At 41.8% G+C, this 24,363-nt stretch overlaps 1 protein-coding gene across 2 annotated transcripts in view; it reads left to right on the top strand.

The window, feature by feature from the left end:
• The window catches only part of LOC125436461 (histone-arginine methyltransferase CARM1-like), a 73,809-nt gene extending 53,253 nt beyond the window's left edge, over window positions 1-20,556 (top strand). For both annotated transcript variants that reach the window (XM_048503472.1, XM_048503471.1), the window contains exons 8-13: window positions 1,471-1,552; window positions 2,779-2,864; window positions 5,361-5,450; window positions 6,328-6,465; window positions 17,886-17,975; window positions 19,552-20,556. In XM_048503472.1, the coding sequence (XP_048359429.1) occupies window positions 1,471-1,552; window positions 2,779-2,864; window positions 5,361-5,450; window positions 6,328-6,465; window positions 17,886-17,975; window positions 19,552-19,561 (496 nt within the window). In that variant the 3' untranslated portion in view covers window positions 19,562-20,556. The remainder of the gene's footprint in view (window positions 1-1,470; window positions 1,553-2,778; window positions 2,865-5,360; window positions 5,451-6,327; window positions 6,466-17,885; window positions 17,976-19,551) is intronic.
• The last annotated feature ends 3,807 nt before the right edge of the window (window positions 20,557-24,363 follow it).

Genomic DNA, 24,363 nt, shown 5'->3' with positions numbered 1-24,363 from the left:
TTGTTGTTGTTGATAACAGTGGTGAAATATAGCCTATTAGCTATTAACAAATATGGATTTTAGTAGGAATACAGATACAGTCTAATTGCAATTTCAGTTACAATTTCCCTTTTGTCTGTAATTCTCATGATTCTCCAGTGTCATTGTATAATCAAAGTGGAGTCAACCTTGAAGAGCTCAAACAGTGGCCCTTCTGTGCAAACCAAATAAAATGTTTTGAGGCAGGAAATAAAACTTTCCCTCCATGGAGTTCTGCATGGTTTTTAGCCTAAAACATTTGAATGCAGAAATCTACCTATATAAAAGACATGTGAATAACAAGAGCATCCAGTGAAGAAGACAGATTTTTTTAAAAGGAGCCTCTAGAAAGCTTGCAGTTTGTCACTTAGTTTGCTACACAGCTTTCTGTATGCCCAGATAATCCATTTACAAGGCTTCTCTTGTGATTTCATTGTAATGGGGAAGCTCATGAAGGTTTCATCCGTCGAAACGTATGGCCTCCTCTGTGCCATCTCTGACAAATAGTACTGGTTTTGCAGCTACTGAGCATGTGAAATTTCCTGTGCGGATTCTCTCTTTTGCTGCAATTCTCTGAACAGGTTTTCAAAACGGAGACTCCATTTATGAATCTTTTAATTCCTGTAATCTGGGCATAAGTCTAGTGGGAAATAGTTTGAACAAGCAGCACAAATGCTGTCAGCTGATTTATAGTCTAAAGCACTGGTTTTAGTATATATTTAATGTATTTGAATATGAAGCATGGATAAGCAGTAGCTTGGTCTTAAGAAAATAGTGTGCCGTATGCCTCTTTGCTTTGCTCCAGTTCTTTCTTGCAGTCGCAGGAACTCTAGTATGCTTATGGAGCATGGCCTGCCTGCAAGGATTATCCAGTGCAGTTTAGTAGAATGGAGGGGGCAGAGTGCATAGAAAGCAATCCTCTCTTAAAATGTCAAGTGAGGAATGGCAGTTATGTAGGAGCTGTGCATTTGTGGACCTCTGTATTTTATAAATGCATGTTTTTGTGGACTCTTTGTGTTCCTTGAGATGTCTGGATGCATGTGTCTTTCAGCTCTGGAATAGTCCTTGACTGAATTTAGTAGGACCTGATGGTTGGACTCTTGAGGTTCTAGGTAAAACCCATTGCATAGCTACAAGGCCTGGAAGTTGTAGTGTTCTGGTTTCATCTGTAGTGCTTTTATGTGTATGTGTTTAAATCTTCTAATATATTAAGGAAGGCAACAAAGATGTCTCCCTGGAAGAAGTAAACAGCATAGGCATTTGTTTGCAGAGCTTGCTGAACTGGCAGGCAATTACCAATCCTCAACACGTGGGACTAAGAGGTTACACTGAATAGGATGGCAGCATCATTGCAAATACTTTAACATGGATCAGTGGAGTCCATGCATAGTCTACAGAAATGTTGTTTGCACTTGTGTGTTTCGTGTTTTACAACTGCAGTGTTCTTTCTAGGTATCAGCAGTGTTTTTATGGAGTCAATCTGTCCAGCCTCCGCAATGCAGCTGTGGATGAATACTTCAGACAGCCTATTGTAGTAAGCAACATTTGACTTTTTTTTCCTCTCCACTTTATAATTCTTCTACATTAGTTGCTGAAGGCAGCCATTGTTACCCGTGAAGGTTTTGCGGAATCATGTTCAAGATACTAGAACTTCTGCACCATATTAAACTTCAGAGGACAGTTCAAATTTATAAGTAAATCCATGTTGCTCATAGAATCATAGAGTTGGAAGAGATCACAAGAGCATCCAGTCCAACCCCCTGCCATGCAGGAATATACAATCTAAGCACTCCCAACAGATGGCCATCCAGTTTCTGTTTAAAAACCTCCAAAGAAGGAGACGCCACCACGCTCTGAGGTTCCATATTCCACTATTGAACAGCCCTTACGGTCAGGAAATGCTTCCTAATATTGAGGTGGAATCTCTTTTCTTGTAGTTTGAATCTATTACTCCTTGTTTTAGTCTCTGGTGCAGCAAAAAACAAGCTTGCTTCCATCCCTTCAAATGTTTAAACATGGCTATTATGTTTACATGCTCCCCAAAATTGCATATTACAGTGCTCAAAAAAAGTCTAATTCAGGTCTTTTATAAAAGTTGTGCTGTTTATTATTGTAATTAAAACTAGTCATTGGGAAACTAGTTCAATAATCACTTTCATTGCCCCTCCTTTCCCATGCCAATTGCATGTGTAACCAGAGTTTTTAAGTGCAGGCCAAGAGAATTAAATATCTTGCACAAACACTGAACATATACATGTAGAGTATTCAAATATTGAGAATACTCTACATATGCTTGTGGAGTATTCAAAAGCTCTTCCAACATGAGTAAGACAGTGCAAAGTTTAGTAGGAAGTAAAAATGACATGGGCAGAAACAGCAACTTTTTGGCAGAAAGACCAACCAACAGTTCTAACAGGCTAACAACCCAGTTAGTCACATATCTGCTTGACCTTCATTCCACCTGGGCTTCAAGTTAGAGAGAAAAACAAAACCAGGTGGCAAGGCAATTACAGCCCAATCTCAGAAATAATTTTGTACCAATTTGGAGCATATTGTTCAGTAGGATCCTCACTAGTAAAGTTACATCACTACTGCGTATCACCATTCTGACAACTACCTAACTAGATTTAGCTTTGCGAGAACATACAATTAAAACAAATTATGGAATGAACCAAGAGAAGATGTCATCACTTGGCAGAAAGTGTCTGTTTTACATCCGCAAAATGCTATATCATATGTGTTTCTTATTTGTACTTTCAGGACACATTTGACATTAGAATTCTGATGGCCCGGACAGTGAAATATACTGTCAACTTTACAGAAACAGAAGAAAAAGATTTGCACAGGTCAGGGTCCTTGGAAAATATTCTGCCTCTCTCTCTCATGCTCCATTTGAAATACTTGTTTGCATTCAGAAGAAAGCTAGGAGCCTTGACTGCAGCTGCGCACCCAAAATGTTTAGTTTCAAATTAAGACCTCTAGCATTGTCTTATAATTCTCAACAAGCAAACTAGTTGGGATAGAATGGAACTGAACGAAGTTTTTGCTTTAAATTTTATTATGTCCACCCAGAAAGTAATGGGCTTTTTTTTCAAAAGAATGTTTTGCTGTGCCCTAGCTTCCTTACTGCAGTGTTGTATTCAGATAACACAAGTCTTTATTTGTCTGTTTCTGTTTTTTGCATTGCTTTGCTGTAATCTTTCCAAGCTTTAGTTAAATATGATCTTTTTTTGAAAGATTGGGGTGAAAGCAATCCTGGACACCATATGCATGGGAAGATACTCATATTTTTTTCAGATCTGGCTCACATTAGCAACATTTTCCTTGCCTTAGTAACTGTGGCAGCTATTTCCCCGCCCTCCAGGGAGGGATATCTTTTTTTTTTTAATCCGTAGCTATAGTGTTACTATAGTGATCTATTGAAGCCATGTACTTGCTCTCAGTTGTCATAAAAAAAAAGGTATAGCCCTTTTGGTTGGCGACTTATAAGGAAAAATATGCAACAACCTAAAGGGCTAGAGCATCTGGAAACATGTACATTGTTTCAATAGCTCATTAGTTAAGAGCTTGAAAGTTTTCCTTTCATATTCAGCATTATAAGGAGAACAGGTATTGATATTAGGATATCAGCAAAGCAGCCAAAGTCACTGATAATGTGATCCAGTCTAATTCCACGAGTATAGATTGGAGTAACTCTGCAGGCTATTGACATTATGAGTGGCTTTTCAGTTCATAGTGGAGTAACTTCAATTCCAAGATAAGCAAATCTAGAACACTAGTCATTCTTAGCTCCCACCTTCAGTGCTTTATGGATCACAATATATTTAAAGAGTGATTCTTCTTAACTCGCTATATTTTTTCTCCCCTTGAGCTCTACCTGCATATGTTTAAAGAAAGCAAAGAGGCATTTCTACAGAACTGCAGATCTTCTGTTCCAAATCAGATTTCCAAGGAAAGAGATCCTGCAGTCCCAAGGAGCTTTGCTTTCAGCCATCCTACAGCTCAATCTGATGTTTCAGCCGCCGGTGTGGGAGGGGGTCACATTGGCACCGACCCCCTCCGTACGCAACCTGGGGGTCCACCTGGATTCGTCTCTATCAATGGAGACCCAGGTGGCCCATATAACCCAGGTTGCTTTTTTCCACCTTCGTCAGGCCTGGCAGTTGGCCCCCTTCCTCTCCCAGACCGACCTGGCCACAGTGATCCATGCAACGGTCATCTCCAGATTAGACTATTGTAACTCGCTCTACGCATGCCTTCCCTTGCTTTTGATTCGGAAGTTAAAACTGGTCCAAAATGCAGCTGCGCGCCTGCTCACAGGTAATGCCACCTGGGATCATATCCAGCCTGTACTACGCCAGCTGCACTGGCTCCCAGTGGAGTTCCGAATCATCTTCAAGGTGTTGGTGTTGACCTTCAAGGCCATACGCGGCCTGGGACCTTCGTATCTTCAGGACCGCATCACCCCACATGTCCCAATACGGCCCCTTCGTTCAGCAGAGGCCAATTTACTGGTGGTCCCTGGCCCCTCGATGATACAGCTGGCCTCCACGCGGGCCAGGACCTTTACAGCCCTGGCCCCAGCCTGGTGGAACGCTCTTCCACCAGCTGTCCGGGCCCTGTGGGACCTCACAGAATTCTGCAGGGCCTGTAAGACGGAGCTGTTCCGCCGGGCCTTTGGAGGTACCAGGCGTTGATGGTGCCCCCCCCCCTGGCTTTTACATCTGTGCCTTTGTCACCTTGGGATCTGCTGCCCTTCCCTCTCCGAAAGAGGGTTTGAAAATGAGATTGTCGGACGCCATCTTACAAATTAATTTAATTATTATATTTAGTCTCTTATTTACTGCTGCTTTTAAAGGTTTTAGCTGTTTTTATCTGTATACAATGGTTATTATGCTGTACACTGCCCAGAGCCCTTAGGGGATGGGGCGGTCTAAAAATCTTAAAAATAAATAAATAATTAAATAAAATCTCTATTTGGTCCAGACTCCAACTGTGCATTCTCTCACCTGAACCCTCAGCATCATTTTTCAGCCTCTGAAGAGCTGTCAGAAAACCATTACCTGAGATCTGCCATCCACAACCATTAAGGGGCACTAACGTTCTTCTGTCATAAGACATGACTTTAGGCCAAACCATTCACAGCAGTCATACAATAAACTCAAAATGACATGCTTAAGATGGCATAGGACGAGTACTACACTTTGTTGTACTAAAGTCCAGCTTGGTTTCTAGTGTACATGCAATAAGATTAGGATGCCAGTTTCTAAATAATCTATACCATTCTGTTGTTATTTTTTAATTGTGGATTACCTTGGCAACTTTCCGACTTGCTTTTGCAGAGTGGAAATCCCCTTTGTTTTTCAAATGATGCAGTCTGGGCTAATCCATGGCTTGGCATTCTGGTTCGATGTGGCATTTGTCGGCTCACTGTACGTATTCCCCACTCCACCCTATTGTATGCTTTGCAGTTTCCATTTAAGGGAAGAGGGCCTTAAAAAAAAAGACTCCCAAATTAATAGCCTTGGTCAAGTTGTCAACTGCCTAGTGTATGGAAGACTACGCCCAATTCTTGGATTTAGTTTTGAGGTGGCTAAATTGAAGTGAATATAATGTGATAAGATACAATGTATCACCTTAGAGATAAAACAAGAGCTCATCTAGAGAGTATGCTTAATATGATGACATTCTTTGTGATGACATTCTTTATTTCCTGAGGAAGTATGTACTAGGTTTTTTTGAATCTTCACTTCCTTTTGAATCTTCACTTCCTTAGGTTCCCTGGTGTAGTAATGTGATGACATTCTTTATTTCCTGAGGAAGTATGTACTAGGTTTTTTTGAATCTTCACTTCCGTTAGCATACCAAGCTTGATCACCACAACTCAAACGCACATCAGATCCATGTAGCAAGATTTCACACTGTTGCAGTGGCATGGTGCAGAGATAGTCCTGAGTGGTGAATGCACCTTTCTTCCTGGGGAGTTTGGGGGTCCTGGACTAACTCAAATTCTCCATACATGAGATGGATGAATGCTGGATTCCATTTTTGAGGTTTAGCTTGTTCTTTAAATTACATGCCTTAATGAGGCAGCAGGCAAGGAAGTCGCAGCTTGGCATTCTTCTGATCCCAAAGGCAGTTGCTCCAGGAGCTGCTCTGACTTCAGTTACGTGGGATTCTTGCTTGCTTAGGTTCCCTGGTGTAGTAATGTGATGACATTCTTTATTTCCTGAGGAAGTATGTACTAGGTTTTTTTGAATCTTCACTTCCTTTTGATTCATACATATTTATTTAATTTCTTGCTTTAAGGGTAACAGTTTGGCTATCAACTGCTCCAACAGAACCTCTGACTCATTGGTATCAAGTACGCTGCCTTCTTCAAACACCTCTCTTTGCCAAAGAAGGAGAAACTCTGTCAGGGAAAGTCATATTTGTAGCAAATAAGCGGTAAGTAGCCAAACCTTGACGATACTTTCTCTGCCAAGAAGAAAGTCTAATTACATGCGGCATTTGCAAAGTTGTGGAAATGAACAGAAATGGCAATACGGAGGTGAAGTATGTTTTACCTCGAAACTCATAGGGTAGAAATCTACCCTTGTGAATGTTCCTCTGTTGTAAAGATTATTATTAAAAAAGCAAGTTTTATACTTGTGCCAAGTGAATTTAGGATTTTTTTTGTTTTTGTTTTGCTGTTAATCATTTCTTTATATACTTAACACTATATTTTGCATAACAGTACTGGTTTTTGTTGTAGAAAATATAGTGGGCATGAAGGACATTTCCTTCAAAGGTGCTATAATTTTATAATTTTGGAGAAGTGAGCATTAAGTACGTAACCTAAGTGCTTTTGAAGTTACCTTTTTATTTCAGTTTCTCTTAATATAGAGAGGAAAGCAATGTATATGTCAAGCCTGTTACTTCTGTTTGCTAGCTGGTGTGAATCTTTTAAAAGATTTGTTAGCATATTGGGCAGTTTCATTTTTTTAAAAAAGATTTTTATACCGCCCTATCCCCGAGGGGCTCCGGGCGGTGTACAACAGTAAACATAATATAACATAAAATGGCTAAATCTTTAAAAGCAGCAATAAAACAGTAAAAGCTAAATCTCATAAATACAATACAAAAATACTAGCATAAATATCAATGGCATCCAGCAGCTCCATATTCAAAATCCTCTCCCCAAGAGGGAGGAATGGCAGGTCCCATTGAAGGACAAACAGCCCAGATGTAGAGGGCCATGAAAGGGGGGGAAGGGGGCACCATCAGCGGCCGGTTCCTCCAAAGGCCCGGTGGAACAGCTCCGTCTTACAGGCCCTGCGGAACAGGGCCCAGACAGTTGGAGGAAGAGCATTCCACCAGGCCGGGGCCAGAGCCATAAAGGCCCTGGCCCGTGTGGAGGCCAGCCACATCACTGAGGGGCCAGGGACCACTAGTAGGTTGGCCTCAACTGATCGAAGAGGCCGTACAGGGACATATGGGGTGATGCGGTCTCAAAGATACGACGGTCCCAGGCCGTGTGAGGCCTTAAAGGTCAACACCAACACCTTGAAGATGATCCGGAACTCTACTGGGAGCCAATGCAGCTGACGCAGCACAGGCTGGATGTGTTCCCAGGTGGCGCTGCCTGCGAGCAAACGCGCCGCCGCATGCTGCACCAGTTTTAGTCTCCGGATCAAACGCAAGGGAAGGCCCGCGTAGAGCGAGTTACAATAGTCTAATCTGGAGATGACCGTTGCATGGATCACTGTGGCTAGATCCGCTTGGGAGAGGAAGGGGGCCAGCCGCCGGGCCTGGCAAAGATGGAAAAAGGCAACCCGGGTTATATGGGCCACCTGGATCTCCATTGAGAGATTGTTCATTAACATCATTTATTGTCCTTACTCACAGGGACTAAAGGCAGATTACACACAGTGAGCCGGTACAGTCAACAAAATAGGACATTCAATAATTAATGCATTAGGATATTAGAAGCCTGAAACTATTAGATATAAACAAAAGTGTAACATAAGTATTAACATGACACGTTGTCAGCTCCATCCAAATAGAGCAGTGCCGCACCAGCAGATTTGCTCTCCCTGCACTGGGATGCCACGCTGGCTACTGTACCAGAATCCCACTGCCCGTGCTGTCTCTACGGGCACATAAGTGGCATGTCTGGGGGAGGAGCTGATGTTAGTCAACTTTCTCCCAGCCATTAGCCCCATTATGCCAGCGGTCAAGGCTTTAGATTTATGCCACCAAAAAGGTGGCATATTAAGCCCAATGAGGGCTTCTTGTCAGCGGGCGGGGTTTTTTTTTGCTTTTCACGTCTCCCCATGCTGCCAGGAAGCCTCTATGGGAGTGGCAGGGAAGACAGCCATGGTGCAATGGCCAGCCGTCTGCGGCTGTAAGCGGTACAGAAATTACAAAATGGGATTCTACTTACAATAAAGATCACAAATCCCAAGCATTTATCCAAGTAAGTTTGTAAAGAACAGCCTTATTAACTGTACAGAAAAGTCCTCTTGAAAAGTTCAGTTTTGCATAGTTTGTGGAAAGCCTGAAAGTGGAAGCATTCCAGACCTTCTTGTGCAGGCCATTCCATAAGGTGGGACCCACAATGGAGAATGTATCACTATGGTCAGTTGTTGATTTTGCCCATTTGCAAGTTGCTGCCTAAAGAATCATTGCTGACATGAGTGGAGTTGGCATGGCAAAGCATAGGGAGAGGGGCTTAACATGTAATAGCCAATTATGTAAGCTGAAGTTGATAACAAATGGGCAACCAATTGAGTATCTGCAGAATAATAGTAATATGCACGCTCTGTCTAGGTCCTGCAAATCGTAAAGTCATGGCATTCTGGACCTGTTGATTTTAAGGGGAGACCAGTATACAGTGTATTATCCTAGTTCACTCTCAGTGTGACTATAACTTGGATATAGGTGGCCAGGGCAGGTATATCAAGGTACGGGGCCATTTTATAGGGTTGGTTGAGTTAGATGAAACCTTGCTTATCCAGTATTAGGTTAGAGTGTGCAGGGCCATGTTTTGTTCTTCTGCTTACGTTTACATATCAATAGCATCAAAATCCTTTCAGAATGGAATGTGAACCAAAGATCTTATTGGCTTGCCCAAATTTTAAACTGCTCTGCCTGAATTGTGCTGAAATGTGTAACAAAATAAATCTAGTCATTGTATCACAAGAGCAAGAGACATTCTCACTTTCATTACATCTGTCCAGAATTTCCCCATTCCAAGTTTTCTGTACTGTCCTTCATGGAATGTGAACACTTTAATTATCCCTACTGGGATACTTTAGATTGTTTCATACCACTTAAGAATTTACAAGATCAGCGGAAGTGAGCTTGGCTGACCAGACTGAGACAAAAAAGTCATCACTGCCCCACAAGACAACATTCTGGGATGTTACAAATTGCTGTTACTGAACTCCAGCATGTGCACATTAGGACAGAATAGTGCTAGTTGAACATATTAATGTTAATGGAGTTCAGTACCTCATTATGACTTTGAAACTGTGATTGTTAAGTGCTAGTCTGAACTTGGTGTTAGTTTTAGAACTGAACTACCTATTATTTTTGACATTTGACCTCCATATGGATTTAAGTCAGATGTCTGCTGTGATTTCCTAATTGGAATGCATTTTTTAAATGTGTGCCTCACCGTCTGTGTTGATGTCCCAACCCAAAACAGCCTCCGTAGGGTAATGTTTGCCACACTGGCAACTGCATGTGTGCTGATGCGGTATACATGTAGCTCCTAATGAACCATGTGCCCCCAAGAGAAGAAAAATGGCATGCGGATGGGAGGTAGGAGCTCCTTTTGCCTGTACACCATGTTTCTGATCAGAATCAGGGACCCACATGATTGAGAACTTAGATGAAGAGGAAGTTTGGATTTATACCTTCTTTTCTCAACTGCAAGGAGTCTCAACGCAGTTTACAAATTCCTTTCCCTTCCTTTCCCCACAACAGGCACCCTGTGAGGTAGGTGAGGCTGAGAGAGTTCAGAGAAAACAAAACAACTAAATTGGCAGGGCCAGATTAGGATCAGGATCTGCAAAGTAGTCCAAGGCAAGTAAGGTGAGAAATAGGTAACTAAAGCAACAGTCAGAAGCCTACGAAAAGCTTTTTCCTACGTCTGCTGCTGGGAGGCTGAGGCCAAGAAAGGCAGCCATGACAATCATTAACACAGGTGTAATGCAGCAACCCTGACAGGAAATAATTTGCTCATCTGGTTTGGTTGTTTACATTTTTTAAAAAATTCTGTAGCCTATCCCCCATTAAAAGGACTAGTGACCTTCCAGTCTCTCCTGAATATGTCCAGAGGTGGTGTCCTTTCACCCGCTCATTGCATAGGATGAGAGCTATAATGGAAAAGGCTACATGTCAAGCGGACTACCCTAAATTATATAATTTTATTATGCATAGGAATGTCCATTCAAATATTTAAGGTCCAAATATAAACCCCTCAAAATACCTTATCAGCATTTTGGGCAAATATAATTGGGTATCAGAATAATATTAGGGATTCTCAGGAATACTGTTATCTGGGATCCAAATGTTTCTGGAACTACTCAGGAATACCTAGGGGAGGCATTTTAAGGATCCCAGGCTTGGATTTTTACATTCTTTTTACAAGTTTACTTGGAAACAGAAGGGAAGGGGATGGAAGCAGTTCTCCTAGGAAAAAGGGATCACACATTAGGGGGAACACTAGAACGATCTGCTCAATCACAACAATTCTATCATAGACTGTTTCCGCATGTGCTGAAATTGTTGATTTCAGCCCAGTAAAACACCGTTTTGGAGGGGAGCCTTTGCACAGGCGCCGCTGCCAAATTGATGCAGTGGCGCTCCCTCCCACCAAAAAGGCGTTTTTGAACCTCGCTCAGGGAGCGGGTTTTTTGGAAAACTCCAGTTTCCATTCAGTGCCGAGCGAACGGCACCAGGTGGAAGCCGATGTTTTTCCCGCAGCCCTCCCAAACGGCTCTTACCTTCTGCCACCTTCTGTCACTTTGTGGAGGCCAGGGGACACGCTTTCTGGCCCCAGGGACGTGTCCCCTGGCCTTCGCAACACAACGGAAGGCGGCAGAAGGTAAGCCGTTTGGGAGCGGCAGAGCCTGTGCGAAGGCTGCGCCACCAGCAGGACTGTCCATGTGAACAGTCCCAGAGGGGTGCATCCAGTGGTGGGATTCAAATAATTTAACAACCGGTTCTGATGATGGGATTCAAATAATTTAAGAAGTGGTTGTTTTCAAGCACCATTTTAACAACCGGTTCTGCCGAGGTGGTGCGAACCTGCTGAATTCCACCACTGGGTGCATCGGCATAAACTATGCTGATGCAACCCTTCTCAGCTGGCCGTGTACAAACGGCCAAAGGCCTCCCCTCTGACAATGGGCAAAGGTGATAAATGGCAGGGCTGGCTACAGCCTGACTTTATTTCAGGGTAAGATTTTTTTGGGAGTAGAATGCTGCCAAGGCTCTGATCATTCTGCCCCCTGCTACCTTCTACTGCTTGCTTGAAAACTTTCCCCCTTGTTTTAACATATTATTTCAAGTATTTTGCAGGGGGTTGTTTGTTTTCATCTGGGTGATATGGGGGCATTTATTTTCTTTCTGGGTCTTCTTAAAAATTAATTTACAGTCTTAGACCAGTGATTAAAAAATAATATTACTTCAGCGATAAAAAGTTATCATTGCTATAGAAACAGTAAATCAAAACAGTTAAAATATTCATTCTTAACATCCAAACGATTCCTCAGTCTGCAGCAATAGTGGGAAAAGATTGTCATTTAAATAATACCTAAGAATCTGAGCCCTTACCTACCAAATCATTCCATTGTTTGCATACATGAAAACAGAATTTAGCCACATACTATAAAATATTGACATCTTCAAGAAGGAATTTAATCAAAAAGATCTCAGTAACTGGAGAATAATTTAGTTCTTTAAACTGAAGTATCAAAAGGCTAATCCAATGGTTTCTAACTTCAATATATAATTTGCAGTTAAGAAATATGTATGAGATTGTGTCTACCATATTAGCACTGCATAGACATTGCCACGTCTCAAAAAGCTGCTTATGAAATCTTCCATATAAGACAGCAGATGGTAGGATATCAAATCTAGCTCTGGAGGAGACTCACCTAAACTTAGGAATCAAAATGGTAGAGAAGTAAGGGACCGGCAGTGTTCCTGACCATGATTTTAGGGCTTTGTATGGGTTATGGAGAAGTGTGATCTCAGTCTGCATTTCAGTATTGCTAAGGCATTGAGAGACTAAAGACTCAGCTCTTCTCAGTTCCATTTCCAGCAATTGTATTAGATGTAATCCTGTTGTGTTTAGGTTTTTAATTATCCTGGTGCACTATGGTGAGCATGGGGCCTTAAAAATAGTTTTCCTTGTTGTGTTGTGTTTTTTAAACTTTAAAAGGTTTGTGCTGATTTATTGGGTTCTCTTTTCTTGGCTTGTTTAAGAATTTCTAATTGCTTTGCATTTTTAATTTTCAAAGGGTTTGTGTTTGGGGAGGGAGTCCAAGTTGAGTTCATTCGTTTGACATTGGTTATGTTGAGATTACCACATTGGGCTAGCTGGGATTCTTTGGGTTGATGTTGGTTCTGCTGGGCTTCTTGGTTCTTTTGCATTTGGAGGCTTTTGGCCATTGGTAGCACTTGTGTGTTTGTCTATTGGCTTCTTGGATTTGTTCCCCCACACATAGAAAACAGAGACATGTAGGATGGTAAGGGTCACTTTATTCAGGGGCCTGTAGAATTGGTCTCTTTTATCCAGTTCCCTTGAAACTTTTGGTATTTAGTGCACAGGCTAGGTTCCCTAAAATTCTTGAGTAGTGTGATTTAAAAGCAGCCACTTCAGCCCCCCAGGAAGAATCCTGCCATAAGGAATAATGAACCCCAAAATTTCAGAATGTTGAAAAAAGCTGAACCAGAATTCCAAAATGGTATTGTGGATCCAAATACTTTGGAATACCAACATGGAACCCATTCTCAAAACTGAATAATGCCATATTTTTTCCAAGTACACATCTCTAACTATGGTTATGTTCATGTAAGTAGGTGCAAATCATCCTCTGTATCTCAACTCAAACAGGGCTGCTTTTTGTTGCTCAGGATGCAAATCACTCAAGACAGCTGGGTCCTGATAAAATCAAAATGCCTCATTCACACTAACAACAAATACCCAACATGGAATTTTCTGGTGTTCCAAGTTTTCTGGTTAAACACTTTCACATAAAGGAGATTATATTGCTTATATTACAATATCTGCTTTTCAAAGGTAAAGGGTATCAGTTACCTAAGGGAAAAAGCAATGTTTCACATTACATTATGGCACAGCCACTGCTGCTGTTCTGATTACAACACTGTCTCTATAGTAATATGGCTCACTTGCCAAGACCTTCGTTAAAGGCCAGGCACCTTGACTTTCCCCCTGCTATACGTTTTTTTCCTGCAGAAAGATTTGTATAGACTTGTCTGATAACTTGATCAGATTGACAGTTTCATAATGAGAAAGAATTTAGGACCTGTATTTGACAAAAACTATGTTGGCTTTATCAACTGTTGAGAGTACTTCTCTTCCTCTGGGTTTTTTTTTTTTTTAGTTTATCCTCACGCTAAAGAATATCAAAGATCCTTGACCAGCTGAGTTTATCAAAACTGATCACTGTCCTATTATTCATTGTTGTGAATTTGATGAATGTAAGGAAAAATATAATACAAACCAAGTAGTTGTTGCAAGTTGTAGTTTTATCAGTGGCAATAAAATGATTCTCAGCTTTTTTGCTACACTGTAAGTCACCAAGCCTTTACAAAGAGAGATACTAGACCTTCATATTTCTTGCTTTTCTGCTATCTCATGTAGCATTAATGTTTTAGCCACAGAGTAGCAGATTCAGCATAGAAAAGCTGGTAACAATTGCAGCATGCTCTCATCTCTCTCCTGTAATCCCATGCTGTATCACATGTTTTTGGCAGGGACATTATATAGAATCTGCACATTTGAAACTTAAAACACAAGAAGAATATAACATCCCTTTAAAGTCTAGCTGAAGCTATTGCAAATGGCAGTGCAATAGATGCACACCGCAGTTGACATAAAATCCTCATTATCTGTATGTATGATGAGTATTTATGAAATAACTGGTTGGATCACACAAGAGTGATTCCCCATTCCCCATTCATTATTGCCGCCGGAGGGAGGGAAGGCTAGACTGGAAAGAAGCATGCAACTGAGTGGAAATAATACGCAAACACTTTATTGTGGTAAATAAAAACTGGCCATAGCCTTTTTCTTTATTGACAAGAGAGAGCAGATAAGCGTTAGGCGCAGCATGGGGGTCTGATCTGAGAGCTGGGCAGCCAAGCAGGCTGTCCAAAAACCGCTTTCTTCAAACCCGCTGTTTGAGGAAAATAAACTCACACTCTGAGTTAAAAGGACAGCAACAAACAGGGGAAAAATTCCAGACAGGCGGTGGGCCGCATTCTGAAGAATCCCCCATTTGCTGAGGGGGGGGCGCAAGCGGTCTCAGCCCAAGCCTGGACTGCCAGACCCCGTGCTTGCTCCACCCCTACTTCATAAGGAGGTTCCAAAGGAGGTTCCAAAGGGGATTAGCAAGCAGCTTACCCCAAGCAAGATCAGTCCCCCATGCGCAAACCTCCGGATGGCTATGACAAGAGAAACAAAATCTAGAACCTAAGTACCCCTTCAAGCAGACAGGGAGCGGTGGGTGGGACTATCTCGGCGGCGGGAGAAAGAGGGCCTGCTCGGCTCAGCACCGCCTTAAATGGCGAGGGGGCGGCCCAGGTGGCCGACGCCAGGCGCTGGCGCTCTGACGTCACCCTCCCACCAGGCCACGTCGCCACTCAGCCCAGGGATGGGCCCGCCCCCACCATGAAGCAGGAAGGGGAAGGAGCTGCGCGCCGCCTTTCCCCTGGCAGCAAATGGCGGCCGCGGTAAGTCCCTGCCGCCCCCTTATTGCAAATACAAAGGGATTTGCAACAGCAGTGTAGCTTCTGCACAGGTTTTTTCCCCTCCTACTTGCCATTCTTCAGTCTTTGTAAGGGCAGAAAGGTAGAATATAAACTTTGTAAATAAATAAAATAAACATATTCTTCTCTTGCAACTAACATGCATTTTACCCATTTTTAAAATTATTAGTAGTTGGGATCTCACTTTGGTGTGTCAACACCATAACAATTTTCCAGCTGCAGATAATTTTAAAGAAATGGCAAAAAAAAAACACAAAACACCACCCTCATGGCAGAAAGGCATTCCAGCAGCCTCTGTTCTACTTTCAGTTGTGCTCTAGAGAGACCAGGAGCTTTTTCAGGCATCCTAGGCACTAGGAAACCCAAGATGTAGTTCCTGCAAGTTTAGAAAATCCTAGTTAAAAACTCAAGACCTTGCAACAGTATTAAACAATAGTATCCCAGTTATTTGTGGCAGTGGTGAGAGCCAGCATGGTATAGTGGTTAAGAGCAGGTGGATTCTAATCTGGAGAACCGAGTTTGAGTCCCCACTCCTCCACCTGAATGGTAGAGGCTTATTGGTGAACGAAGTGTGTTTCTGCACTCCTACATTCCTGCTGGGTGACCTTGGGCTAGTCACAGTTCTTCAGAACTCTCTCAGCCCCACCTACCTCACAAGGTGTCTGTTGTGGGGAGAGGAAGGGAAAGGAGCCTGTAAGCCACCTTGAGTCTCCTTACAGGAGAGAAAGGTGGGGTAAACATCCAAACTCTTCTTCTGAAGGTAGTATGGAGGCTTCATTGGCAGGAAAGGGGGCAACGGTCACTACCTCCTAGTGACAGGATGAGCCTCTTCCAAATTGGGCTCAAACTTTGGAAGAATTTAAGCCTGGCTTGGAGGGTATGGATACACACTGAACAATCAGTGGTCTAAATATCAGTATTGGGATGGGGGTACTCTGGTCCCCCAGCACAGTTTCGATTATATTTTTTGTGAGGGGGATGGATTCTGGAATTATCTGGGTCCCACGATTCCCCATGAGAGACTTTTGGATGGAGTATTGGAGATGCTGTTTTTCAACCAAAGTACACAAAAATTGCGGGGGCCCTAATCTCTCCTGTCTACTAAAGTCCACCCAAGTTTCAAGCAAATAGGATCAAGGTGTCCAATTCTATGTGCCTCTGAATAGTGTGCCTCTGACTATCTTACTTGTCTCCGTTGTTTCTTATGGAGTAATTCAAAGAAGCCAACAGCCAAGCCCAGACCAACCACTGGCAACCCTACCCCCTGCCCCAAAAAATGCAAACAGAACCAATAAGGTAAAAAAAAACCCAGCATCAAGCAAGAGAATCCCAGCAGAACCACAGATTACAGGCCCATCCAAAGGGTGCAACCTCATGCCAACACATTTGCCCTCCCTGGGGCACTTACCCTGGCAGAGGGGGCAGATACACTGGCAGCTGCACATACCACAGCCCCACCACCACCAGACATCCAGGCTGCAGCAGGTCTGCACGGACACCCTGCTCAGATGCCACTGGGGGGTGGGGTGGGCCAGGGATGTTCCTGGGGGTTGAGCCAACATTGATCAGCTCCCACACAGGGTTTAAGCCTTTAAGGCTAATTGTGTGGCACATCAGCCCTTGGACTTACCCCACCTTTTTGGTAGTGTATGTCTTTTAAACCATATGGGGCTTTCTGGTGGCAAGGGAGTGTCAAGGCTTTTCTGAGCCCCTTGCACCTCTGAAAATCCCTATTGGAGATGGTTGGGCAGTGCTGCACTAGCACTGCATCCTGCCGCCTCTGGGTTTGGATAGGACTGTCAATGTGGCATACCCAGCAGCTCTCACTGTCCCTCTGTTCCCTCCACTCCTTGTAAAGAAGAACCATAACACCAGTGTAACATGAATGAGCTTCACTGTAGGTTGTTTTCCGGGATATGCTTGTTTTAAATTGAGATATGCATCTATTTTCTTAACATCTCTTGTTTCAGTGATAGTCGTGGAGAGCTTTTTATTTCTGAGAGTAACAAGAATAATATTTTTGGAACTGCATTTATATTTCCACCAGAGATTCTCCTCCTAATACTTCCCCCTGACCTAAATACCTGGGAGAGCTTCCTCCCTTCTTCCTGTTGTCCAGAAAACTTGTAAAGTTGAAGAAAAACAGGGTTGGGACTTTAAAATGCCAGCCTGAATTATTTTCAGATATTCCCAAATATATCCAGATTTTTTGTGTGAATCAATATCTGGTATTCCTGAAAATCTCAAATACCACCTGGATACTTGAAAGTTACCCCTCCCCCTTCCGCAAAAATCTCCATTGAAGTGTTTTTCAGATATATATCTCTGAATGTATATATTGGTCTGGGGATGTCCAAATGCACATCCCTATCAGACAGGAGTATTAACATTTGTCTGGTTTTTGTAGGCTTTCCGGGCTGTGTGGCCGTAGTATGGTAGATCTTGTTCCTAACGTTTCACTGGCATCTTCAGAGGTGTATCAGAGAGAGAAGTGTGTTACACACTGTGTCCAGTCACTTCTCTCTGTGATACACGGCCCGGAAAATCCACAACAACCAGTTGAATCTGGCCATGAAAGCCTTCGACAATATATTAACATTTGTATTCAAAGCCTTCCGGTCCCAAATTCAGTACCATCATTACCAACTGCTTTTCACAATGATAATTCTGATTAATCAAATCAATTGATTAACTGAGGATCCTGATTATATTAACCAATATTACACATTAAAATATTTATGAATCAAAACATGAGCAAATAGAGCACCAGTTACTTTGACATGTTGATACCTGATGAAAATTATTATAGCCATAATTGCCATTTTGAGGAGTTTTTTGTTGGTTTGTTTGTTTTGCAGGCAGAGTTATGACATCCAGATTGTTGCTGTAGTGGATGAGACTGGGTTTAAGTCAGGCAACGTCCTTGATTTAAAGAATCCATTTTTTAGGTAAGAAATGCTCTTAACGAAGATTAATCTTGGACAGATAATTTAACAGTCTGCATGGACCAACCTCTCTGAATGTGTTAAGAAGAACTCTTTATTTCAAGGCATTCAGGAAAAAGTATAAGATGGAAGTTTTAAAAGGGCATTTAAGGAGTTACAAAAAGGCAGCCAGGTGGTAATTTTAATTGCAGATTGGAATTATTAATTGTTATTCTGACTTGTTACAAGATTTTAATTGTTTTTATTTAAAATGGTATGTTATTACCTGGCTTGGATCTCAGATTCCTGGGCAAAGGCCGGTTTTATAAATATTCTAAATAAATAACATCTGATACTTTAAAAAAACTGAATTAATTCATGACTTTGCACCAATCTAAGTTAGCCAGAATGATTTTTAAATGTTACATGTTGCAGTGATCTGAGTATTCTGCTGTCTCATAGAAATCTTTTCAGTTATTCCCATCATCATATTTTAAATTTGTATAACTATTGCAAACCTGTCAGTTTCTCATGTGAGCATTCTGTACACATGTTTGTTATGATAGCAATAAGCTTGTCTTCTTCATCAATCACCCGTGAGAGAAGAAAGTGTATACACTGGGTTGTAGCCAAGGATTTCCTTTTGCTAAGCAAGGAGCATCATATAGAGACCTCTAAATTAATGGAATGGAGTCCTTATATCCAACCTACTGTAAACCAGTCGAAGCAGTGCATTGAAACACAACACCAGGAGAGCTACAATAGAGAGCCAAACACCCTTAGAATAGTGTTTATTTTTCCTGAAACACAGTAAATAATTTTAAAATTTTGACTCTTGCTTTTGTTGAATAACTGCTATTTGCAATATGTAGGAAAAGCTTAATGTTGATTTGCTGATTAAACTGAGATTTGACATATTGAAAGAGAAGTAGACACTAAGGACAGAGTAGAAAACACAGAGATCATAGAAAACTGCTGCATAATTCCTTGCACAAATGCCATAAAAGCTGTATCAGTTCAGACTATTATGATAGTCAGATCATTTTTTGGTTCAATTTGTCAAGATTTCCCCGGCACTGAAAATTGTACTGATGTTTGTTTCAGTTTGGGGGATGCAGTGGTTGGAAAAGTAGTAATTTGTTTGCTTCAGGGGGCATACTTCTCCTGCCCCCACATTTAGCCAGTGACAACAGGAGGCTACTCAAAACGAAGAGAGTGCAAACTTAATAGGTGCACAGTCACTTAATGGGAGGCAGTAGATCCAAAGCTTGAGCCCTTTCCAGGTTGCAAAAACTGGATGGTGGATGACTTTGATACAGTTGGCCAAAGATGGTCACTGACATGGAATCAGTGGTACTAAATGAAATGTAAAGCTTAACTAGTTAGGTAAGCCTTTTTTATGTTCCTCTACATCTATTTGCACACCTGCACACATGTATACATATAATATTGTGTGACTTATCTGTGTTCTTCATGATCTCTGTGCTTTCCCATACATAGGTTCTTCACCTGTACAGTTAAGATCAAAATTTTATTTTATAGTTCTCTGTTTAGTTAGACGGCGCAATTATTACAATTTGTTCTGATACTTTGTCTATAGGTATGCTTAGATTATACTTGAATATTCCTGCTGGGGAAAAAACCGAGGATTTGCAAGCAACCCAAGAAGCCTCTGAAGTTGAAAGTGTGAAAACTGAACATGCTGCTTCTTGTGTGAACGCTCTGTACATATCTGAAAGGAAATATTTTATGCAAACTGTATAATAAGAAGATGTTTGTGGAGTTCAACCTTTTCGAACTAGCAGGCACATCTTAAACTTGTCTATTAGCTCGGTATTTTCTCCTGTATTCAACGGTACTTACCTGGTAATACATTTACTCTGAAATCTCTTCTGAGATCACAGGGACTGAGTAAATGTGTATAGGAATGGTGTGCTGCAACCCCACATTTTCAAGTTTGACTTATTTTGTTTCTTTGATCCAGTTGCTCAAAATTGTGCCATGGTCTGACTCTGGACCCTATTACTACTCATTTTTGAAAAAAATAATTTTATTACAAACTGATTTGGGAGCTTGCTGAGCAAATATAAAGCAATGTGGGGATTGTGGCCTCAAACCAGCATTCCCAGACTCTGATGCCCTTCTCCTGTATCATCAGGGCAATGGCTGATCAAAGTCATATTAGGGGGGGGGGGGGGGCGTTGTTTGACTTCAAAGGCTCTTAGCTTTTTCTTCCCCTGAGGAATATTCTTAACAAAGCCTACCTCATGCTTCTGTACATATATAGGATGTAATATGAACTATGCTCATATTCTGTTTCAGTATTTTTCAAGATGTATTTAAATACTTGCAGCTTATCCTCAGCTGACCAGTATTAAAAAGTTACCATCTCACAGTGTGAGGACACCAAGCCCTGGCAAATGCTCCTCATCTAGGTTATTTAATGGATGAATGAACCTGGATTGTGCACATCAGTTGATAGCCTTGTCTTCATAAACCCAATTAATAGAATCATTTCTCTATATCCATATTTCATATATCCTGTAGATAATACAACAGCAACTGTATATTACTCTTTACAATAAAATTTACATATAAAATGCAATGTGACTGTGGTCTACATTTTTAAGTGGGGTTCTTGAGGAAAGTAATGTTTGTTTTATTTTACTTTATAATAAACCTTTCTCATTGAGGCTCAAGGTGGATTACACAATGTAAATCAATGCAATCAATTGGATGAGACATCTAAGAAGTGATTTCACAAGACTCTGAATTACAACAGTCTGTAACAAAACATAAAGGTCGATTATGCCTGATGAGGTTCCCAAGACTTCAAAGAGAATTGGCAGGGGAGTCTTTGTTTCAGGTATGTTTGGCAATATTACCCACCGCCTTGTTTGCAGCAGAGCGGGCATTACCCATCCACTGGCTTTTTGCTTGAGTCAGGGCAGGGGTGGGGGTGATGTTTTTCGGGTTCTCTATTGTGCATGCATGCTTTAATTTTTAATATAATCTTTAATGTAATTTTTATCTTTAATTGTATCAATAGATCAATCTATCAAAAGATCAGTAGTCAGTATATCGACATAAAAAGGCGAACTATTAAAGAAAAGTCTTGAATCTGGCATCTGTACACTTTGCCTAAACACTTATTGTCTTTTATGGTGGGAAGTGAGGGGGAAGTAACGGGGGCATACAAAACAATCTTATTACATGAGCTGCCATTTGCTAAGCTCCCCAGGTTCACAATCATCTCTCTCCCGATGTGCTTTAAACCCAAGTGTCAAGACTACTGGGCTTTTCCCGATGTGGTCTGGAATCACTGATTGCTTGGGTATAAAACTATGAGGATGGAAATGTCTCCGTTTGTTGATCAAATGCAGGGGCAAGTCGGGCATTTGAACTGATCAACTAATCTTATTATTTTTACATTTTTAAGTGTTAGTATCAATTTATCTATTGATCTGGTTATTTATTTATTTTTTAATCTAAAGATATGCAAAAATGGGGAGGCTATGGCAAAAGAAATGAAATGCCAGGACAAGAAGCGGGAGGTGGCAACAGGAAGGAGGGCAACGGGGAAACATGCAAAGCAGTGCTAGGCAGGGGTGGGGAGGGGAGGGGTAAGTAGGCAGGCTGGCCGCAGGCGGAGGGAAGAGGGCTGGGGAAAAACTGTGCCCCCTGGCAAAATCTGTCCTGCTCTGGCAGTGACATAAAATTAAAATGGTGCTATAAGTGGATTTGCTTGCCATGGAGAGAGTGGAAAGTGAAAGCGGGGCTAGGGGAAATACTTTTGTACAAGAAATCTTGCCATGGTGGGCATTTAACTCCACCATGCAGCAAACACCTTGTGTGTAATCAGCCAAAGTATTAAACATGTGTTAACAGTACAAGAAATGGTATTACTTTAGTTAAAAACAGTAGGAGCAGGATAAATCTACAGTATATGGAAATGCATACTGTAGTCCAAAGTCCTGTTTCCTTTGTAAAAGTGCCTTTCTGCAGATGAATTAGACACAGTCATCACTCTCTCACACACACACACGTCCACGTGTGGCTTTCAGAACGGCTAATCTGTTTTTCTGGGTTGTCATTTTAATCATTCACATGGCAAGGGAACTGGCAAACAGAGATCTGAGCTTAAGGATTTCGCCCCGAAGCTCTATTTGATGCTGGCAAGTCTCTCTAGGGTTTTGCCAGTGATTATTAACAACACTATTCAGCAACATGCAAAGAGAAGTACACAAGCAATGAGCAATGAATTGACTACAGAAAATGAAACCCAACTATCCTTCTACGTATTTTAATGATTATGCTGTTTAATGTAGCACAGTTCCAGACTCTCACGTGTTGCAGGGGGGAAGTATTGAATGATGTTGTTTGTGACCTGCTGGGAAGTGACTTCATTCACATACCTTGAGTTACCAGATAACAGCCGGAAGAGGAGCAAATCAAAATGACCAAGTGTTCTTTAATGACTGATGAGAATAAGAGAAGGTTGGCTATTGCTGCTTGAAATACTGAGCCATTATGCAAAGGGAGCTTGCTACAACTAGAAAGAACATTCATTTTGCAGACTTTCCTTTGGGAAATGTTTGCTGTTATTACCTATTGGCCTGTTTCCATGGACTTCTCACCCTGTCTGTAGCAGGGCAGGCATTACTCTTTAACCTGGGATTCAGAGTGTTTCTTGTTGAGGAGATGAACGGCATCATGTTCATTGGACTGACAACTCTGCCCTGTACAGCCCAGCTGCATGTATGTTCCCATTGGATATGATCGGATATCCCTTCTCACCCTCACCCACCAGAAATTAAATCACATTATTTTAGTAGTTCAATAGCTATAATAATTTGAGTATCTTACACAGCTGGGTATTTAGCAATTCATTTCATTACTTCGCAATTGAGATGTCAAGGGGGAGTGCTCTTTTCACCAATGCAGCGTGGGGGGTGAACTCCAATTAAAGTGCTTCTCTGATCACAACAGGAGAAATTCCCTTGCAATAATGTTGTTCTTTTTTGAAAGGGAAGCCTCTGTCATGACACTGGGCGGGGGGGGGGGGGGGGGACTATCACAATCTAACATTCCCGCTGTAGCCCACCATTTGTAACTTATCCTACAGACATCCCCTCCCAGCCTGTTGATAACTGCAGTGGCTGGTGGAAGTGAGAGGGCGAAGAAAATGGCTGATCCTCCATTTGGAGCCAAACATTATTTTTTCAAATGCAAGACAAGACAGCAATTTTGCAATGATTCTCTGTTTATAGCAATATATTGATATTGCACTATAATAAATAAAAGTAATAACAAATCTGAAAAGATCCTTTGACTGCTGTTTGCTCACTGATCCACCTTTTGGCACACTCTCCCAATCCGCAATCCTCCCTCTTCCCTACAGGCTGCTATGCTGGTGATGTGTTCTGTTTAACACAAACTGCTTAGTCTCCTGTCTGCCTAAGCAGACAGCACTAACAATAATCTTTCTTTGTCCAAATGCTCCCCTTCTGGATCAGAAAACAGTTGGTGAGGGCATGATCAATGAGGAGGAAAGAAGTGGCCAAGGGAGGGGAGAAGGGGAGAGGCATGCATGGGAGTGGGAAGGCTGGTGGTGGGCTGAGGGACAATATCTAGGGCAGAGCTGGGCTCACTGGTAAATCACCATTGCTCTGGTGGCAAAGAAAATTAAATTTGCACTTAAAGTGGTATTGCTCAGGGAAAATGGGAAGTGAATTCAGGGCTCAGGGAAATACGTCTGCACAAGAAATCTTGCCCTGATGTATATTCACACTTGCCACGAGGTAGAGACCTGTCAACTCTATCAGGTTTGCCCTACTTGATCATCCATGTAAGGAGCAGAGGAAGCAGGTGATCAGAACCATGCAGGTGATCAGAACCATGACAATTTACAGTGCTGATCATCTTTGTTGGGCACGATGTGTGGTCCTGACTGGAACTGCATCACAGTCCAGAAGGCTCAATCCTGCATTCATTATCTTCTGAACCTTGTATAGAAGGTTTCTTATGTGGATTCTCTTTGCTAGATCGTTTTAATCTTTGTTACATGATAAAATATTCTCAGTACCAACACAAAAGGCCTAGGTCAAAATATTTACAATGAACTATCAGAATAATATTGCAGGCTTTGATGGTGAAGAATGGACCCAAAAACTGTGACCGATACATGTGAGCAAATGTTTAGGTTCTTGAAGGGTAAGTCAGTAAAAGAAATTTCCATAACAGTGAGCTACATGCTTCTGCTTTGTAAATTTGAACAAGAAGTGTCTTGGCAGTACTAATATTGTGTCCCCCAAATTGCAGTGGGCGGTGGCAGAAGCAGCAGGTGAGGGGCAGAAGTGACAAGGAGGTGGCAGCAGCAGTGGGGTTGGTAGAAATGGCAGGGGTGGCAGAA

This window comes from Sphaerodactylus townsendi, linkage group LG07 (assembly GCF_021028975.2).
Source record: "Sphaerodactylus townsendi isolate TG3544 linkage group LG07, MPM_Stown_v2.3, whole genome shotgun sequence".
Lineage (NCBI taxonomy): Eukaryota > Metazoa > Chordata > Lepidosauria > Squamata > Sphaerodactylidae > Sphaerodactylus > Sphaerodactylus townsendi.
Note: the sequence above shows the minus strand (reverse complement) of the source record. Positions and strands in the feature narration are given on the sequence as shown.